General features: G+C 31.8%; 1 protein-coding gene across 2 annotated transcripts in view; it reads right to left on the bottom strand.

Annotated features, from left to right (window-relative positions):
* LOC129225690 (mutS protein homolog 5-like) overlaps positions 1-21,585 on the bottom strand; it is a 90,626-nt gene that overhangs the window by 36,612 nt on the left and 32,429 nt on the right. Inside the window, exons 6-16 of one of the 2 annotated variants that reach the window (XM_054860165.1) lie at positions 18,259-18,294; positions 18,078-18,160; positions 15,113-15,158; positions 14,893-15,031; positions 14,746-14,808; positions 9,951-10,022; positions 9,799-9,855; positions 9,621-9,693; positions 8,697-8,806; positions 8,527-8,607; positions 7,082-7,127 (exon numbers count right to left, since the gene is read on the bottom strand). In XM_054860165.1, the coding sequence (XP_054716140.1) occupies positions 7,082-7,127; positions 8,527-8,607; positions 8,697-8,806; positions 9,621-9,693; positions 9,799-9,855; positions 9,951-10,022; positions 14,746-14,808; positions 14,893-15,031; positions 15,113-15,158; positions 18,078-18,160; positions 18,259-18,294 (806 nt within the window). The remainder of the gene's footprint in view (positions 1-7,081; positions 7,128-8,526; positions 8,608-8,696; positions 8,807-9,620; positions 9,694-9,798; positions 9,856-9,950; positions 10,023-14,745; positions 14,809-14,892; positions 15,032-15,112; positions 15,159-18,077; positions 18,161-18,258; positions 18,295-21,585) is intronic. The other variant, XM_054860167.1, reaches the window with a different exon arrangement.

The following is a 21,585-nucleotide window of genomic DNA, read 5'->3' on the forward strand; positions in this document are numbered from 1 at the left end:
TAATGACTACCAAAAGACTATCATAGCCAGCTCTTCTTCATAAACAGAGCACGAAATTAGTTTGTTATCTTTATGCATATTATGCATAAAAATCGATATAAGTACACATTAAACTTATTATACAATTAGTCATCACTAGAATGAAGTATTTTTTTATATACGGAAACTAATCCCTATTTTGACACTAATATTAGGTCTCAATTTACGCAGCATTTCCGTGGAACATAATCCCCACGTAAAACGAGGGTCTACTGTACAAGGGTTAAGACAAAATTTGGTCTACTGGTATATCTTAAAGGGCGAGTTGCTCATTTATTTTTGGCTTCAGTCATCCCAAAAGGATGGATCACCGAATAATTTTTATCGTTTTATGTGACTGCTATATCTCAAGAAGTAATGCGAGGATTCATACAAAAATGTAGCATACAAGTGAAATTAAACGAAAACAAGCCTTATTTTCGTTCTAAGTTGAGTTTCGTGATCGTTTACGTGAGTCAGTGTAATTAAATAAACAATGAAAAATATACTGAATTTAAATATGAGAAGTTGAGCAAGATATCAATAAAATCTGAATTAGCCGTGTATTCCTCTCATTTTTGTAGCAAATGAGCAATTTGAAAATTTTTTTTCCTTTATTTAACCAACGTATATCTTACTGAAAACGTACAGTTGTTTTTTTTTTTACAGTTCTTAGGGTGATGTTAATAAATCTATGAGAAAATTAAATTTCGTTAAGATACTTTTCTACTTTATTTCCACCGTGGCCCGTGATTTCGAATTTTTCCAGTGAAATGGGAGAGGGAGGATAACGGGCGTATAACCAATGCAAATTTCATAGGATTGCTATAAAAACCACTTCCACTTGTATATAAAAAAAAATTAAAAATCGGGGGCCATTCCACCTGATCCCCTAAATGGCTGATCTGTCGCTACCGTAATAATATGCTAGAGTGAAGGAGTTATTTGTTTTTACTTCATTAGGCCAAAAAATACAAACCGCCTATTCTCTTGCCATATTCACATTGCGCTTCACTATTCTTTCATTTGCGTTTAGAACAGTTTAGTTTTACTTCCATACCAATTTTTTGTCTGAATCCTTGCGTTACATCTTGATCCTTTGCGTTACATCTTGAGTATTATTATTAATCAGATTAAACGAGAAAGAGAATTCCGTTGCAGCAGCCTTCCGCATGTTTATGTTTGTAATGGTATACAGAAAAACGTATGTTTTTCTGAAAACTATTAATTTTCTGGAATTAATCTGATGTTTACGAATTAAGACAGGAGAAAACGTTTGGAATTTTTGAAGGAACTTACTTTAAAAGGCAATTAATATTCTTTCGCAACTTTTATGCTGAAAAGCATCGACGTACATTTAAATTTTTCGTACCAATTGAACTAGCGAATTTTGGGCCGGCGACATTTTGGACTGGCCACATTTTGGGCCGGCGACATTGTGGACCGGCGACATTTTGGACTGGCGACATTTTAAGCCGGCGACATTGTGGACCGGCGACATTTTGGGCCGGCGACATTTTGGTCGCGACATTTTGGGCGTATACCGAAAAATGTAACTGTACAACAATGCTGTTAAACATCAAATTTGCGAATAAATGGTAACTGCCTTAAATGAATGTCTCCGTTAAAAATGGGGCTGAGAGAAATGAGTTTCTTGATAAATTCTAAAATTCGTAACTCTTGACTGTTTTTCAGCAAATAAATATAGAATATAAGCAAACGCACTATTCATTTTTTAAGCTATCTTATTTCTTGTGACTCGCTATCTACCAACTGTAAAAAGTTCTGACGGCGTTCAGTTCTGACGTTTGCTGCATTGTTTTGAACTTTTCTTGAAGAATAGTACGTATGTTTCCGATTTTTTGCGGACATTCTGCCTAAAAATCTGTTGTAAGAATTGGAACGGTACCCGCAAGTACCATTATATGATTTAGGGCTGAGTGGTTTTTTGCGTCAATTCGTTCAAGATAGTAGAGCAACTGAACGTTTTCATCAATCTGCATGACTGACAGTTCTCAAAAAATGATGACCGGAATCGAATAAAATGTTAGGATGCAGCAGGTGGACAGATGTCGAGCCAATAACACCAGGGGGTGGAGCAATCGAGAATGCGTTTCCCTTTCTTTTTCATTATTTGTGACTGATATATTTCAAGAAGTAATACAAGGATTCAGACAAAATTTGGTCTGCAGGTATATCTTAAATGGAAACTTGTTTATTTATTTTTGGTTTCCATCATCCCAAAAGGATGGCGCACAGAATAATTTTCCTCGTTTTATGTAACTGCTATATTTCAAGAAGTAATGCAAGGATTCATAAAAAAAAAGTTGATATGCAAGTGAAACTAAACAAAAACAGGTTCTGTTCTAAGTTGATTTTTGTCATCGTTTGCGTAAGTCAGTGTAATTAAATACACGACGAAAAATAAACTAAGTTTAAATATATCACTCAAAAGAGAGAGAGAGAGAGAGAGGTTGAAAGAGAGAGAGAGAGAGGGGGGGGAACTATTTTGTATATTAGTGCTACAGGGTCGGAGAGAAAATGGCTGACTCTTGCCCTGGGAGTTTTGTATCCTTCGATTCCAACTCCTTCACCCCAAAATCAGATTGACATCTTTTCTAACACTGTAAAAAAAATTCAGAAGCGCTGCTGGAAAATAATGAGCTACTAATGTATCCAATATCTGCAAGAAACATATCTTGCAAATAACAGGCATGATTTTCGCTAAAACTCAGTAACCTTTCTGAAAATATACTGGCACCTTTCTGAAGAAATCAGTAATTCCCCCGATTAAAGTCATTAGTGTCTTTGGAATCCCCTCCCCCCTTTAGAGAAAATACTGAATCCAGATACTTATTCGCTCTTATTGGGAGCTTTGTCAATCTGGACGGGCCGTAATCGAGCTAAAGTCGATAAACTTATTAAATACGCTCAGTTAACCTTTAAACTTGTAGCTTTAAGTATTTGTCACATCAGTGAGTACTCTGCCCTTGTGCAGCTTGTAACAATTCAGGAAACTTTTTGACAAAGATACTTAATTTTCTCAGGAAATGGATAAAACCTGTGAAATCCTGAAATATTCCACGGAAATAATCAGAAATGTTTCGGAATTTTTTTACAGTGAGCTGCGCTAGCACTGGCACATCTGCGCCCTTTGAAGGAAAATGACCAACTCTGACTCTTGGAATTTAAAATTTTTGACTCATGACTCCGATAGTTTTACTTCAAACTCAGTTCGACTCTGACTTCGAGCGCGCAGCCTTTTTCTATAAAATTGTTCTTGTTCTACCAGGGGTTTTAAATTGTTGTTGCTAGCATTCAGGAAAAAAAATACTTACTGCTAAAACTTTGTTTAAGGTTTCAAACTAAAATGATCCTAATATCAGGATTCTATATTTTCATTTCACGTACATTATTATTGTTTTTTCTTTATCACGTTTGTTGTAAATGACAAAAACAAAGGGTACCCAACATTAGATTCTTCTACTCTGCAATTGAAAATTCCTTTAAAAGCTTTGCATATTGATAGATATCGGTAAACGATATTTATCCGCGTTCTCATTCCTAATGTAATATAAAATTTACTTTATTCAAATTAGATTAACTTCTCAACTCTTTCGGCACGTGTAAAGTTTCAGTTTTAGGTTGGCATCCTTTGATGCCCAATCATATGCAAATGAGGCAAGTATAAATAGTGAACAATTCCAATCGTTCTCTCTCTCTTTTTTTGTGCTCGTCAGCCTCTTGTGAGTTAGGTCCGATAGGTGTTGGGGAGTTGCGAACTCCACCTCCTCTTATGGCCAGGGTTTATTCTTATGAACTTATTTTTGTTAGTTTATTTATTTTAGTTACTATGGACCAATAAATTTTTGGTAAGATTTTAACAAGTTTCCAATGTTCATTTCTTCACATTAACATTTGATTCTGCACCTTCCACTGTGTGATATTATCTCTGCTTGTATAAGCATGTAACATTGTTGACTGACTTACGAAATTTAGCCCTTTGGCTTTTCGTTTAAACATCGTAAGTTATCACATATATGCTGAAATCAATTACAAATACCAGTCGAAAATGGCAAGATATGCAAATTTGAATTCGTTGTCTTTTTTCCCATCACCAGTCAACAATGAAATCGCAACAAACGTGAAAAAGAATTAGACTTCATATTAAAATGGGCTTAAAAAAGGTTATTATTCTAGCTCTATATATGGTTTGGTAGTTTAAAAGGAAAACTATATTCATGATAATAATCATCATATAAATAATAGCCAATGATCGAGTAACCCGTGTGTTTCAACAATGAAATTCGTGCCACGGCATGATATTTTGATATTATGTTTCGGTAATGTTTAACATTCAGGGAAAGGCCGAACTCGATTCGGCAACTTAACAGTTTTACTGGTAAGACTGTGTTATTTCAGGGGAATGAAGAAACCAAAAAATGGTCAACAATGAACGTTACCTACTGGAGTTTAGGGTTAATCTACTGGAGTTAGGTTAACAATTTCAACTATCAAGATATCACTGAAGAGGCAATGGCTTCGTTCAAATTTAAAAGCAAAATTTCACCCGTCAAACTTTGACGGACGACTTTCTAGTTAAACGAACAAATTGTTCTTGGAAGGAATCGATCTTTCTAGTAGCAAATTTTTGCTACATAAATTGTGAAAGAATGCTAATTTAGTTTTTAATATCCCTAGTAGTTAAAGTTCTACAGAAAAAGAGTCAATTTTTACTAATTTAGCTTTTTTTTTTTTTTTTGATATCTTGCTCAATCGCCCTCTTTCTCTCTTGCCTGATTTTGAGACGATCTAAGGGAAATATTCAAATTTAATGTTTACTTAAGTACGCTAACTATGACTCGCGCAACTAATTAAAAAAATCATTTTAAAACAAATAGTTCCTGTTTCTGTTTAGTTTTACTTCCATACCAATTTTTTTGTCTGAATCCTTATATTAAGTCTTGAAATATAGCAGTTATATTAAACAGGAAAGAGAATTCCGTTGCACCATCCTCACGTATGTTTACACATGCAATAATGTAGAGAAAAACGTATGTTTTCCTGTATACTATATATTTTCTGGAATATGTCTGAAGTTTACGAATTAAGACACAAGACAATTTTTGAAAATTTTCAATGAACTTACTTTCAAAGCCAATTAGCATTATTTTGCAACTTTTATGCTGAAAAGCATCGACGTATATTTAAATTTTTCATATCACTTGAACGAGGGAATTTCGAGCCGGCGATATTTTTGACCGGGGACATTTTGACCCGGCGACATTTCGGACCGGCGCTATTTTGTTCCAGCGGCATTTTGTCCCGCCGACATTTTGGGCTGGCGACATTTTGTGCTGGTGACATTTTGGACCGGCGACATTTTGGGCCGGCGACATTTTGGACTGGCAACATTTTGGACTGGCAACATTTTGGACCGGCGACATTTTGGCCGCGACATTTTGGGCGTATACCTAACACCACCAGTTCGCTATAAACCGATGTAGAAAAGACAGTTCTATAGAGTTGACGATTTGGGCATCAGCTCTATGGAAGGGAATCTTGCTAAATATCACCTAACACTGGATTTGGCATATTATATTTTGCTCCAAATTTGTCACCAACTTGTTGATATATCACCAAATTGGAGATCAAATTATGATTAATGGGGAGTTCAGTAAGATGGGGTTGGAAATTTAGATGGAAACAAACATAAATTGTTTTGTTTCCTGTTTCCCAAAGCCCTAAATTTTGGCCTTGAGGAGACAGCATGATCCAAGAAAGAAAACAGAGGAGAGATGGCTAGTTAATTACATCAACTTTGGTAAAGGACAAATAAAACAGCACAGTTGAAAGTTAGGAATGTTCCAAAACTTGACATAAGGGACAATATCAGCTAAATCGAAAAATTTCTACAAAATAGGGAAAAATTGTCCTTGTGATGCAACAGTTGCACTCATACGTTATCTTAGTCTGCTTGTTCCTCAACTTCATGATCAACTTAAGAATTGCTTTACATGCTCCTATAATTTCTATTTGCTTAAAAAATTATGTAGTTTGAATTTTTGAATATGCAATAAAAATCAAGCACTTTTGAAAATGCGCAATTTATAAGCCTCCTCAAAAACAAACATGAAAAGTCAAGATTTAAGCACTAGATTAGGTGTTTCTGGGAATTTTTATAAACTAATTCTTGCTGGGTTAACTTTAACAATAAGCAGCACGCCCAATAAATGTTTCCATAACCATAATCTAACCAAAAATCTTTTTCAGTTTACCATTAAAAAAACATGGAGCTTCATGTCACATTGCCTCTGTATTTAGAACAATTAAATGAAAATATATTGATACACAGGCAAGTTTCTGCTTGATACCAAATTTTATATTTAAAAACAGAGCTTCAAGAAATGACTTTGTACTGTTTCATTTACTAATATAATACAAATACAAATGAAATACAAATGCGACGACTAGCAACAGGCTCTGGGCCCAAGCTAGATTGGTCCTAGTCAATTTATTAGTTGATCAATGGCCCTCTTAAAGCTATCCACCCCCTAGCTCATTACCACCTCTTCCGGTAAGCTATTCCAAGTGCCTACACGACCCTACTAAAGTAGTAGTTTTTCCTAATTTCCAAGTTAGCCTGAGATTTGAATAGCTTAAAACAATGACCCCTCGCCTTGCTTTCCGTGCAAAAATTAAATCCATTAACATTCATTTTGGTAAATTTAAACAACTGAATCATGTCTCACTGACTCTCCTTTGCACCAGGCTATACATATTAAGCCTATTAAGTCTGGTATTATAATCTAAATCTGAAAGTCCCCTTGCTAGTCTAGTTCTCTTCTTTGAACCCTTTCCAATACAGAAACATCTTTCTTCAGATAAGGCGACCAAAACTGAACAGCATACTCCAAAAATGAGGTCTTACTAAACTCCTATATAAAGGCAGAAGGATGATACTAAGGAGGAAAAGTTAGAGGCTTTTTTGTTAGTGAAAATGAGTAAGCCAGCAATGCAGAAAATATTATTACTAAAAGAAATAAAATATGTCAATTTTTACCTCTAGTTTTTTCACTTTTGTAATGTACGGTATCATTCACAACAAACTGAAAGAAAATTTTTTGATTAATACACATAATATAAAAATTTTTAAAGCATGTTTCATTCATTTTTTTTAAATCTTCAGAAATCTAAGATGTTACATTTTTGAAAATGAAATTTGTCAAAAAAATCCAACTCAAAATTCAAACTTTTTGTTTCATTACTTTTAATTTTTCTTGAATTTAGAGGGATTATATCAGTTAATCGAATAAGTATTGAACATTATTAACTCTTCTCCATTTGTCTTCATACACCATTCATTTCTCTGGACTCCAATCTGTTGAGATAATAGTGTTCGCATAAAAGTTTTACTGATGCTCATTTTCAAAAGTTGACAACAAAGGCGCCCATATTAAAATTTTAAGGGGGGGGGGCTCAAAAATTTTCCGCATGGTTTAGCAAAATATTTCCTCATGGAAACCGATTTCAGTATATATTAAGAGATGTTAAAATTTGACATTTTTAATAACTTATTCATTAATGGCTGGTAAAGAAATTTTTATACATTTTTGCAAAGAAAAAAGCACTAAAAGCAAGGAAGTTCTCATTTCTAAGTAAAGGGGGGGGGGCTTGAGCCCCCCTTGCCCCTATATGGGCGCCCTTGGTTGATAAGTATGCATTCAGCTGATACATCTCAACACTGTTATTTCACAAAACATAAAATCAATTGAAATTATTTTTGCTACGACTCAGGCCTAAAGTTTCTTAACAAATTTGATTTTGTCAGAATTATGCAGTAGCAGCCTCAGATAGAATACATTTGTATTACTGCCGGCTATTTAGACCTCAGTTAAACAACAGGAGTGTTGAACGGAAAAAAACTACAAAGTAAGTTTTCATTACTTTAGAAAAGTTAATAAATATCCCCAAGACTAAAGGTTTTAGCTTTGTAACTTTTCTTTAAGAAAGACTACACCACTGATTTCAATGTTTTTATTTCATCAAGCTTCTGTATTGTTTTTGTAATAAAAAAACACATTTTTTTTCTTAATGAAAAGATTGCATAAATTAATTGTTTAACTGAGTGAAACATTTTGGGCACCAATAATTTTTTTGTAAAAGGAGTTAAACATTGATGGCATAGTACGTATGATTTATGATTACTGCATGATGATTTTAAGAATCTTATCTTAAACATAAAACACATTTTGAGATTATAGTGGGTAGCATCCCACATCTTGCCATAATTTTGAATTTAAACCTTTATGCTGAGAGTAAGTTTGCAAAAAACTTCAAAAAATAAATAAAATAAATAAAAAAATGAAATGAAATAAAGTAAATAAATATATAATGGTAAAGAATAATAAAACCAATGGGTAAATAAAGAGAGAGATCTTATTTTCTTACACAAAAACTTTCTTGAAAACAGTATACAGCCCTGGATAATGTAAATTGAACACTTACCATAAATCTTAAACCCTGAATTGTATAATCTTTAGTTTCTCTCATTTGTTCTGTCATTGGCACAGCTAAAAGGTAACCTAACTGCAACAGAATATACATTACACCGACATATTAGTTCATACAATATGAACCCATTGATAAATTAATCAAAGATATAAAAGGAGCATTACTTGAGGCAAATATATCACACGACACTGTTGAACATCATGGTCAAGATTTTGAAGTTCTTCACAAGCAATTTGTGTCATGAAGTCTGGTAAACCATGATAACGCCTCTTCACTATTTTGTGGAAAAAAAAGAAGGAAATAAAAAGAAGACTTTAAAAGTTTGTTTTAAAATTCTACTACTTAAAAAAAAAACAAAAATGCTCACAACACCTAATCACTGAAAAATTAAAGTTCCATAAAATGTCCTTTAAAAAATCAATCTTCTATAGAAATTGGTTTCTGATGTACTGAAATTTTAACCATTTCCCCTGCTGAGGAATGTTATATGAGTTCCTTGAGTTTGGGGCAAAGCAGTTTGCTTCTATCTTACACTTTTTAGCAACATATTCATTTCAGATCGATTATTTTTTGTCAGAACTTGAAAAAATTGAGGGAATTTTAATGCCCATAATGACCTAAATGCCTAAGTTGATTATACATGTAAATGTGCGCATGCATTAAAATTCAAAGATAGATTTTTATTTATTATATTGTTATGGCTATGAATATCTTTTTACTATGAATATCTTTACTGCATTCAACATTAACCAAATAGCAAAATCTGCTCAGAAATTCTGTGTAAAAATAAAGGCTAAAGTTAATTTTGTTATTTTCCCACCAAAAAAAAAAATACTTTTTGCAACACTATTAGGGCTGCCCTTTGCCACAAAGTGTCCCACTTCACCTTTGCCCTTGTTACATGTCAACTCTGTTTTTCAAAAACACATTGTTAGTTAGAAAAAAAGTGTCATGCCACAATTTTTGTTCCCTCCTCCTAGTCACAGTTTGATGAACCCCTCAATGTGCGACATCATTTGTGAACGTTGCAGGTTTTAGAAAAAAAAAATAATAATAATAACACATACAAAAACTTGAATAAAGCTTACTTTGATCAAGCTCACTATCTACACCATATTTTACAGTAAAATGATTTTGCTTGGCAAATTCATCGAAATCAATCTAAATCGAGTTGGTAAAAAGAAATATGAATGATTAAAAACTGAGCATGAAAGATTTTAAAATTAAATTGCAAGAGTGATATGAGGTCAACAAAAATCAACTTACAATTTTGTTCAACAAGTTAACAATTCGAAACAAATCTGATGAAAATGTAGTGGCAATCTGTGTAATAAACCGAAAAGTTAAAAATAATGATACTAACTGAGCAAAAATATACCACTTAAGAAATTAAAAAAAAACCTTATAAACAAGATCACCTTATTGAACATTTCTAGTGCAGAGCGATGAGCACAACAAATTTCTCTTATAACAATTGCATGATAGACAGTCTATTTAAAAAATAAGAAATGAGAAAATGAATACAAAAAACATGAATAAAAAAAACCAAAGCTCATTTGAAATAAATAAATTTAATACTTAATTTTTTACCTAAATACTTAATAAATAATAAATTAAGTAGTATATGCTACAGTGTGTTTTAGAACTCTTGGGCAATACTTTAAAAGGTGATAGTATACATCTGGACAAACAATATAATAGCAAAAATAAGGGTCCCAAACGTCTTCCAAAGGAGATAGGTGCCATTAAAGTTTAGGGTCGAAATTTTCAAATGATCATAAAAGCAGAAGAATTGGTCGATTCGTTTGCAGTTTTTGCTAAAATTATTATTTTTTTAACACTATTTTCTCGGAAACAAATTTTGAAAATGCAGTGTAAAAAATGCCGTTAGAGAATGTTTTAGACTTAGGAGTAACAAACAACTATTTTTTACCGCTATTTTTGCGCAAACTGAACACAGTTCAGCAAATTGATTGAAAGTCAAATCAAGATCAGAAAGTCAATCAATTGATTGAAAGTCGAATCATCATCAGCAAATTGATTGAAACAACGTCAAAAAAGCACAAATTGCCAATTACAGCAGACACGTGTTTAGGCGTTACAGGGAATGCCTTTTTCAATGCAAAAAGTAATGAGCTTATGAATGAAAGTTCATATACCTCTAAAAGGTCGTCCTAGTCACAATAGTGTCCTTCCAACTCGACACTTTTGTTTGAATAGCCATTTGACACAAGCTTTCACACTTTCAATCAATCAATTTGCAGCAAAAATACTCTGTTACTCTGTTAAGTTAAAATACTCTGTTACAAAAAACAATACATTAACCAAGAAGGAGACGAGCAATCTTCACACAACTTAAAATGGATGTGGCCTATCACAAGATAAGAAAATGATTATAAATTCAGAACAAAAGATTGTTTTAAGATAAATAAATACCTTTGTGCTGAACAGTAAAGTAAGACAAAACAACGTTAGAAGAAGCACAAATTTGTAAATTACAGCAGACATGTGTTTCGGCGTTACAGGGAACGCCTTTTTCAATGCAAAAAATAATGAGCAATGAAGGTTACAAAACCGTAAGTTGTATAGCCTCCTCTAGCAGCTATGCAAGACAAAGCATGGAGTGAAATAGGTTACCTATGACCACTGCGACTAAATCTGGGTTCATCCTAGAAGGTAACATTCCTCCTACTGTCACAACCCAGCTAATAAAGTGCAGCGAAAATCCAATCCATTGCAATGGACGCCGCGCCGGTTCGAGATACCAACGTCTTTAATTATATTCAGGTGTTAGGCATAAATGCCTGTTAGCAACAACAGTAAATAACCCTATCTCATCCCCTCACAACAATAATAGTAAAAGAGTAAGTTTTTCGTTACTTACAATGTATTACCAATCATTTTGCATGACTGGGGTAAAAATGCTTATTAGCACTCCTTTCGCGTTGGTCGAATGAATCGACTGAATGTTTGGTTTAACTTTTGCACATATTTGCTGAATTCCGCAGTGGATGACGTCACATCGAAGCTTCTAGAAGGAATCTGATGGCAAGTGTGCTCAACGACAGCAGTGACGAGTGTCCGTTTACGTGACTCAGATATGCTAATGATCCTAGGGATATTTAAACCGCTCGCGGCTTATGTTCTTTCTCTTTGATTGTCTCTCATTTTTGTAAGCGGTTGCTTCATTGGCATTCAAACTTGCTTGTTTGTGCCACTCACCCCTCTTTAATATCATGAGCTTATGTTAGCTTATTTCCTAATGGGTTTAAAGTTTTACATTGAATCTTTAGTCGATAGTCATGCAGTTTAGATTTTATAATTTCTGTATTAGTCATCTCTTACATTAATAGCACATACCACCTGGTGTGCCATTGTTTGTAGCTAAATGTGAGATGGAATTATTACGTTTTTAGTATATTTTATCATTTACAGACTGTTTTAGCTATATACCTTGTTGTTTAATAAACATTGTTCAAGTATGAAATAGTATATTAGTCTTCTTCCAGAACTCATTCTGCAAATATTTAAGGAAATATTGAGGAGATATTATTAGATTAGAAATTCTCCTCAACATCAGGATTGTTTTTCTTGATACCATCAGTTTCTCGAAAAGTGTTAAACGGCATGGAATTAATGTTGCCGACCTTGTTGATTCAGTAGTGATCGCTCTTATGATGTGTAATCTTCGCACTCATTTCTGTTTCTAGAACGCCTTCACCAACTGCAATGGAGTGATACATTTATTTTTACCTACATAAAGCTACTACAATATCGCTCTGACCGAGGTGGTGGCAGCTACACGCGTACAACCAACCAGTTTCTCAGTGACCTACTGTACGTCCCTTTAAAAAGTCCAACAATTAAGTAAGAAAAAACAACGTCAAAAAAACACAAATTGCCAATTACAGCAGACACCTGTTTAGGCGTTACAGGGAATGCCTTTTTCAATGCAAAAAGTAATGAGCTTATGGATGAAAGTTCATATACCTCTAAAAGGTCGTCCTAGTCACAATAGTGTCCTTCCAACTCGACACTTTTGTTTGAATAGCCATTTGACACAAGCTTTCACACTTTCAATCCTACCTATCTGAGCAACTTGTAAGCGCATAGCGCAAATACCCTTGCGTCACAGGCGACGAAATTGAAATTATCTCTTGTCAAATTACATTCCTGCCAAGTTTGTTGATTGCAGCTCAATTTAATCTTGATGCATACATTTTTTGTGACAAAGTGTAATTCAACCTTTGAAGACAGTTTTGCTACTTAAGCATGCTCAATGACTCTGGTTTTGAGCTGAAAATTTAAGTTTAAGTCCCAGCATTAGAAAAAATCTAATGAGTTTCAAAAATAGCAGTAAGAAATAGTTGTTTGGTACTACAAAATCTAAAGCGCCCTCTATCGGCATTTTTTAAACTGCATCTTCAAAATTTATTTTTAAGAAAATACTGATAAAAAGAATAATTTAAAGCAAAAACCGTAAAGGAATCGACCAATTTTTCCGTTTTTTATGATCATTTGAAATTTTGGACCCTAAACTTCAAAGGCGCCTATCTTCTTCGGAAGGCGCTTGGGATCCTTATTTTTGCTACTATATTGTTTGTCCTGGTGTGTACTATCACCCCTTAAAGGGTTGCACAAGAGTTCAGAAACACCCTGTATACACAATGCTATCATTTAAAAAATATTTCGGCAGAAATCGTTAAAGTTAAAGCGAAGTTTTACTCTATTACAAGTTTTAGTATCCATTTACAAGTTTGATTGCTCAAAAGTGATTGATAAAGTGACAACTAGACTTAAATGAACAAATGCCAAGAACGAAACTTCAATTGAGAAAATGGGGAAAATATAAGCTATATTTCGAAAACTTCGTAGAAAGAAATAAAATTAATTTTAGCAGAAAATTAACGTTAAAAAATCAACAATTAAAGAATGATTACAAGAACATATTAAAAATTAAACATTAATAAAAATTGTATTTTACAATGAAAACGTGAGTTGTATTTTCCTTCATAGTTTACAATTTATGTTCCTAAACCCTGAATACTTTTACAATTAGATTTCCATTGTAATATTCTTTTAAACTTTGAGAGGTAAGATGCTAAATGCAAGATTCCACACAAAAAGTCTAAGGTAATAAACAGTAATAGTGAAATTTTTTAATAGTTGAATTTTATACTTTTAGTATCTTAAACTTTAGAATAGGTTATAGTTTTGGTAAGTTCACTCTAAAGCCTACATAATGATCTTAACAACAGCTACTTTTATTTTATAATGCATGTAATCTGTAGATAATTTTTATTTTTTAAAAAGAATTTTTTACAATTAAAAAAAAAAAAACACAAAACAAGGTTTGAAATACAGTTGGACCTTGTTATCATGTCCGCTTTGGAGCTGTCAACAAAGTGTTAAAACAGCTGGAATGAGGTCTTAACCAGAATAGTTTTTGAACTCATAATTAAACGTTAGTTTATAATAAAATTACATATTTAATACATCAATTACTTGATGTTGGTAATTATATTCAACTAACATACTTTTGAATCATTGTATGATTCGCTTGAAAAGTAACAAAAATAGATAAAATGTAAGTATGTAAAAAATGAAGTAAACTCAATGAACATAAATAAGTACACCTGGAATCAAAAGCATCTTTGTTTGCTTTCACTCTTCTCTACATTAACAAGTACAGAACTTAAGAGTTAGTTCTTGTGTCTAGTTGACGAGTTTTTGCAATCTATTGAAAGATTTTGGGGGAAAAAAAATGGTGTCAGGCACATTGGTTTTTGTGATTTGATCAGACTACAAAGCATGTTATTCCTTAATTTCAGTTCAAAGCAGAATTTTAAAATTGCAAATATCAACCCCATCATACATTTCTCATTTTACAGCATGTAAAATCTGAATTATGATAAAATAAAAATATACCCCCCCTCCTCCCATACATATACACAAAATGCAATATAAAAAAAGGAAATAACTGCATTTATACGTAATATTTTCAAGGATCAATCAGTTGGTTTTTTTTTTTTTTGTTACTAACTTTATAAATTATGAAAGAAAAAAAAAAAGCTGCAGTTAGATTGATCTCAAGTATTATTTTTTTAGGTGGAATTGTCATCATACAGTCAACAGAAAATAAGCTTACAAAATCATTTTCATTTCAAATGCAGACACTTCTCTTTTTATTTTCACTGCACAATAATTTAATACCTTATATAAAGCTTGCCAGTCATTCATAGAAGCTTGAGAAATCTTCATGCGAGAAAAAATTCTCTAGGAAAAGAATTGATTTTTACCTTACTAAAGATTTTAATCAGAAATAAATGATAACTTTAAAAGTGCATAATTGATTCTTACAGAAACGAATTTTATTTGTTTCAAACTGCTTTGCAAAGTACTTGTGATTTCAGAATTTCTGGATGATGAAAAATATTTTACTGCAGCTTCACGTTCAGAAATTACTGTAATCTCAGTAGTTGGCAGGAGAAACCAGCGTCTAGAACATTAGGAAAATCAAGTAAAAAAGGCTCTCGTTGTAGAGAAAAATCTTTACACGAGGGAATAAAAAAATGTATACCTCAATTCTTTTTTCCCAATTGCTGATTTGCACTTGTTACAAATGCCTACAAAGATGATTAAAGACACTTACTTTATTATTACGTTAATACATACAAACTGTATAAAGGTCTATTAATGATGAGCTTAAAAATACAATTAAAATTACTAAAAATCATTGTGACTTATAAACATACGGAAAAAAAATGAGTGGAACCAGACTTTTTTTAAAAACAGAAATAAATATGCTCATGCAAAATTTAAATATCAAAAGAGTTTTAAAATAAAATATTAGAAGACTCAATTTAAATAATTTATAATTTAATTATTAATATAAATTACTCTTTGTTTCATTTATAGGTTTATAATGGAGCTATGTTCGAAGTTTTATTTACGTACTCTTCTCCCTTGTATCTTACCTTTATCATAAAGCCCAAAAATTACTATATGTTCTCACATGACACAGATGAAGTTATTCACCTACTTTTTTTTTTTTTTGAGTGATAGCAACAAAACTTTGGAATTTAAAAGCATGAATAGATATACCATTTTCAACTAAAACATGGTGGTAACAAAATCTGGAAAATAAAGTTCCCTGATATTCCCTGATTGAGCTCTGAAAATTTCCCAGATTTAACAATTATAACTTTACACAGATGTAAAGGACAACAACACTAATGTAGCTCAAAGTTTGCAAAAATAATTGCGGATGTGTTTCTGGATTACAAATACAGTAAAGTCTCGATTATCCGCGAGCAGACTATCCGAGAAGTGGAATATTTGCGACTCAACCGACAATCAGGAGCACGTATTTTTGTAGCAAAAAACAAATACCAATAGCTTTGCCATGCTAAGCACAGATGTGGTATCTGCACATTTTATCAAAAATTCAGTTATTGTCACCAGGTGGTCATTAGTAATTTAATTACCTAAATCTCAAGTTTTTTGGTGATTTGTGAACGTGAAATATTGAAAAAGCTTTAAGAAAAAAGTCGTATCTGCACATTTTGCATAGTTTGCTAAGGCACTTTGAAGGTAAGTGACAAATACTAAGCCTTTAAAATAGTATCTGCGTAGTTACTACTTTTTTCCTTAGTAATTTGTAGATACACCTTTTATACCTTAGTAAAGCAGCATATTTAACAATGTAGCAGGTTATTGTAACAGAGTACAAAAATTAGTTTATCGTTGTATAGTTGATATAGGTTGATAATAAAAACTAATATAACTTTGCATAAATGTTCAAATAAATATTCAGCTTTTTCTACTTAAATTTTTATTTAAAATGCAAATTCTTAAAAATGAAATGTATGTAAAATATTCATATCTAGTTCTTTCATGCAAAAAAATGCATTTCATTCTACGGTCAATTATATCTTTTTCTAAGTATGGTCTGCTGTCAAAATTATCTTCATGCCGTATAAAAATGAATCTAGAAAATAAAACATTTTGAATGATAGTATCAACACATTGTTTGAATATGAAGAACAGAAAATTATTATGGTTTTAAGTGTACAAAATTTGGAAAATAGTATTTTTCAGAAGGTAGATTCTGTTAGATTTGTATGAACAAAATAAAGCGGCAGCTAAGTCCAAATAAGGCAGAGTTATTTAATGATACATTGAGCGCATTTTTGTGAGCTATTTCTGTCGTATCTGTGCAGATAACCCTAAAAATGACTAGCAATAGTGACTTACAGTGAAATTAAATTAAAACTAGTATATAAAAAGGTTTTGAAGAGAAAATTTGTTGTAACTGCATTCATTAATTTTAAATTAAGATTTTTACACAAGTACGCTCTTATATGGGTTAGATAAGTTAATTACAAAACATTTATTGCAAGTTGAACATTTAATTAAGTCACAAATCAAACAAACAAGTTTTAAAACTTTAATCATGAATTTCTCATTTTGAGTTCCAGTATAGATACCAGTTTTGCGCTTAGCATGTCGGAGCCATTTGCTGTCGAAAAATTTTAAATTTAAGCTCAGTTGATCTATATTTATTTATTAATTTACTTATTTGTGCTTTCTTCATCATACATACTTTTTCTTTACGGATGTGACTTTCTGGTAAGTTCTGCAGTAAAAATACAAAACAGTTTTACTGTATATATTTTCACTGTTTGTAGCAAGTATTATGCATCAATACAGCTAAGTTTTTGAGAAAGGACAATTCTTACCTATTTGTCCCTCGTTTTAGCCTTTTGTAGTTTATCTGCGAAATTTATTATCCCTGGCTCTTTTGCCACCCAATTCCGCAGATAATCAGGAGTTAACTGCAAGCTTTTTATCAATGCAAAAAGAAGAAATGATGGATAAAAACATTCAACTAAAGGCAACAAGCAATGTTTCAATAGTTTGGTGCTTTTTATCCATAACTCCCTTCCCCTTCTTCACACATAAATGGGGTAAATCCTTGCAACCCTGAAAGACATGTAAGCATTTTTTTTTTTTTTTTTTTTTTGCAAGTTTTATACTGCACTTTAATTTTTTTTTTTTTTCATTTTTTATTTGAGTGGCAATTTTTCAACATTTGTGTTTTCATTATTTGTTTCATACAACTTACTATTTCCTGAACAGTATACAATACAAAGTTGACTATGCAAAAACTACTTTTTCTCCCCAATTTTGTTTTTTTACTAAGATGCTTTGTTTGGAAAAAAAAAATATTTCTTTCATTTTGCTCAATGAAAGTAAATTCTAGCAAAAAAATTACCAAGATTAGCTGATTTGGCGACTGCAAACGATTATCTTCCCTGATACTAGGAGTAATTTTTAAAATTCCATGAGAATTCCTCGATTTCCAGGTTGTGTTACCATCCTGTAAAATGTGGCACGGTAAGCAATTTTGAATGAAATTATTTAAAACTGTGAGACATACTAACCACAAAAAAAATATAAATTTAACAGGAATATTTCACACAGAAAGAAAATTAAAGGATTCATTTTCTTTACAGAATTTCATTGAATTAGTGATAAATTACCAAACAAGCTTAGTCCTTCTTTGCTTCCAAAAGAGCTTTTATATACTGATGGATGCCTTTCTCCTTGAAAAATCTGCAGTGCTCTAATGACGATAATAGCATCATTAATATTAATAATAGTTAGCAGGTAACAGTGACTAAATATAAAAGTTATTTCATCCTAGAAAAAGGGAAAGCTTACTTGTAAGTATTATCATCGATGTTCAAAACATGCTTCCTGAAAATAAATAGAATATATATGCATGTACTACACACACACACAAATGTTTTCAATAAGTAAAAGTATGCATACAAAAACAGAACAGAAACATCACTATACATACGTTAAAAACATTTAAGTACAATCATAAAGAAGAAACTTATAAATATATAGATATGCATAGATACATTATTAATAACAACAGTAAAAAAAAGTCTATCAAGTTCAAGTTAGCAAATTGATTATAGACACCTATTTTTGAGTGGTTTCAAGAAATTTCTCTTACCATGCAAAGAAGTGGGTTTTAGGAAACTGAAAAGTTATCCAAGAAAAGCAACAGTATGAGACAGAAGGCAGTTCAAAAGTGAAAATTAAAGATTAACAAAACAAATAAATCAAAGGAATATCAGCTCTGAAATTAAATACTTAATTCCCATCAAAAAAAAAAAGAGCAAAAAAAAAAAAAATCCAAAAATAGTAATAAATTTTGTCCAATTAATAAAACTACTTCTGAATCATGGGTGCCACTCTAAAAATTGGCCAGGACTGAAAAGACACCGCGACACCAAAATGTTAGCGCTTAGTTTGTTTGATGTTTTAGACACATATAATGCTAATTTTTGATGCTGTAACTATATAGTAAAACCAAATTGTAAGATTAAGTAAAAATTAAAACCTAAATAAAAAAATAACATATCATTGTCCAAGATTTTTAAGAGGTAAAAGCAGAAAAAGAACTTAATAAAAAAATGCAATAAAAAAACTTACTATTTGCTAATGCAGAAAAAAAGCTTCAGATTTTATAGTTCATGTTACATAAATAGTTCATATTTCATACAAAAAAATAGTAATTAAAAAAATTCAGGTATGAGATTCTTGGCTATAAGATGCATTGTGATAAAAACTTTGATAAAATTTTACAGATTAAGATAAAAATGGTTGAAATCAACAGATTGAGTGACTTATTCAATTATTTTTTGGAAAAAAAAAAACAGCTTATCTTTTTAACTTTAGCAGATGGACCAGTTTTTTGTCCTCAGAAGAATAAGACCTTTTTTGAGAGTGAGAGATTCAAAAGTAAAGATTTATTTCATCTACAAAAATCATTTTGAACATGGAAAAAAAAAAAAAAAACCGATGGCCGAAATTTTTTAAAAGACGGAATTCCGTCCCTTGGACGGAAGTGTGGCAACCATGTTCTGAATAAGTTAGCAAGTAATTTACTAGCAAAAAAATATATAACAAAGCAAATGTAACATTAAGAGAAAGGCAGAATAAAAACAAAAGAAGGAAAACCAGTAGAAATTAGTTGATTAACTCTTTAACCCATTAATGCCGGTTTCGAAAAAAACAATAAACTGTGATAATTTTATTAGTATTTATTTATTTTATGTCTAGTAAGTGCATTATATACAAACTTAATTTTTCCCGTTAAATTTTCTATTTTTATTTTTATGGTAGATTTTTCTACCAACCGGCGTTTGTATGGTGTGAGCACATTTTGTTTGCAAATTCTACATTTATTGTTTGATTGCAATAATTGCATTGATTACCACTTATAATTATTTATAATTGTAGAATATTACTTACACTTACATAAAAGAGTTTTCTAATTACAATTTCATTTATTTCAAAAGAAAAAAGAAATGTGTTCATTTTGTAAAATAAAATTTTATGAAATATGAACTTGAAAAAAATCGATACTAAAAATGTAGTAAAATTTCGAATTGAATATATTTTTAAACCGAATATTTATGCATCACAATCTTCTCGGAATGAATAGCGAATCTTCTTTTCAAAAAGTCTGGAACATTCGCCATTCTTTTACTGCACTTTGCAGAAATTGCCCCCCCCCCCCCCCCCCCCAAAAAAAAGTGACCTCCACATTTTTTTTTTTTTTTTACAACAATTTCTAATACCGTATTCTTCTACGGATCAAAAAGGTCTATCCGACAGATGCACTTGCTATGTGTTTCAATAACTACGATATTGGAATGATAAAATTATTTTTCTCAAAAGCATCTCATTTACTGCTTGATTCACATCATGTCCTGAATACTTTATCGCTTGTAATTGCTACTGCAGTACTGCCGTTCCATTTTACAGCATCATCTTTATTGCAGCATTACCACATGCTGTTCTTGGTTGATTGTGTGTGTATTTCGTCATTTCATTTCTTAAACCCAATGGAATATACATTTGTATACTCTTTCAATGTATAAGTTGAAAGAATATCATTTAGCACAGGAATAAAAGTAAAAAATTGCCCATAATGGCATGCGTTTCCTCTGGTACTTAGGTTCTTATTATTTTTCCATACTATACCAATATACTATACAAATACTACACCAATACTAATATTTTATGCTATACTAATTCGTCTAGGTGACGCAATATGGTACCGAAAAAAATAAAAGTTCGTATTACGAGAATAGCACCCACAGCTTATATTCAAATCTAATGGATTTTCCTCTTATCAGCTTTTTGCTTCCATGACGTCCATAATAAATTAACAACACTACTAAAATACTTAAAAAATCTTTTGAAAATATCACTTATTTGTACAAATTTTAGATTAAACACTTCATTTGCCCGAAGCAAGACAGTGACTACATATTCGCCGGTTGGTACAATTTTCTACCATTGAAAGTAAAAGAGAATTCATAACACGAAGCAAAGATAAAAACAATGTTTTAAAAGTACATCTGAATCAAATACACTGTTACAATTATGGTACAATTTTTAAACCTTTTTGAAATTACTAAAATACATGCAAAACTTGCATTTTGCTTTTTGACGGAAGACGAATGCTTTTGGAGTTATGATTTATTCAAGTTTTAAGCCTACTGTTACGACCGTTTTTAACAAAGATACAGTAAACATATTTTTTTCCCTTTTTGTGATTATTTACTATGTAAAATGTACAGCTATTGGGGAGATAGCATCATGTGAGGACGAATTATAATTTTTTTCCCGGTTGGTATATTTTTGTACCAACCGGCATGAATGGGTTAAGGACAATGGCTCATCCACTGATCTTACCCCCTAAAGACAGAGGTCACTTTCAGAATAGTATCTCAAAATCGACTCTTCCGAAGTAGAAAAGCCCTTCGGTTTTACGCGGGAAAAGCTGTTCTCCTCTATTGTGAGCTAATTGGGAGGGAAGAGGAAAATTCCCCTTATGGGAATTCTAGATTGCTTATCTCATCCGACGCTTTGCTCAAAAATGGGCAGAGCTTGCAGAGAAATTCCTTTTTCTGTTTTTTTTTTTCACTCTTTCTTTCTTTTCTTTCTTTCTTTTTAAAATTT

This window comes from Uloborus diversus, chromosome 7, assembly GCF_026930045.1.
Source record: "Uloborus diversus isolate 005 chromosome 7, Udiv.v.3.1, whole genome shotgun sequence".
Lineage (NCBI taxonomy): Eukaryota > Metazoa > Arthropoda > Arachnida > Araneae > Uloboridae > Uloborus > Uloborus diversus.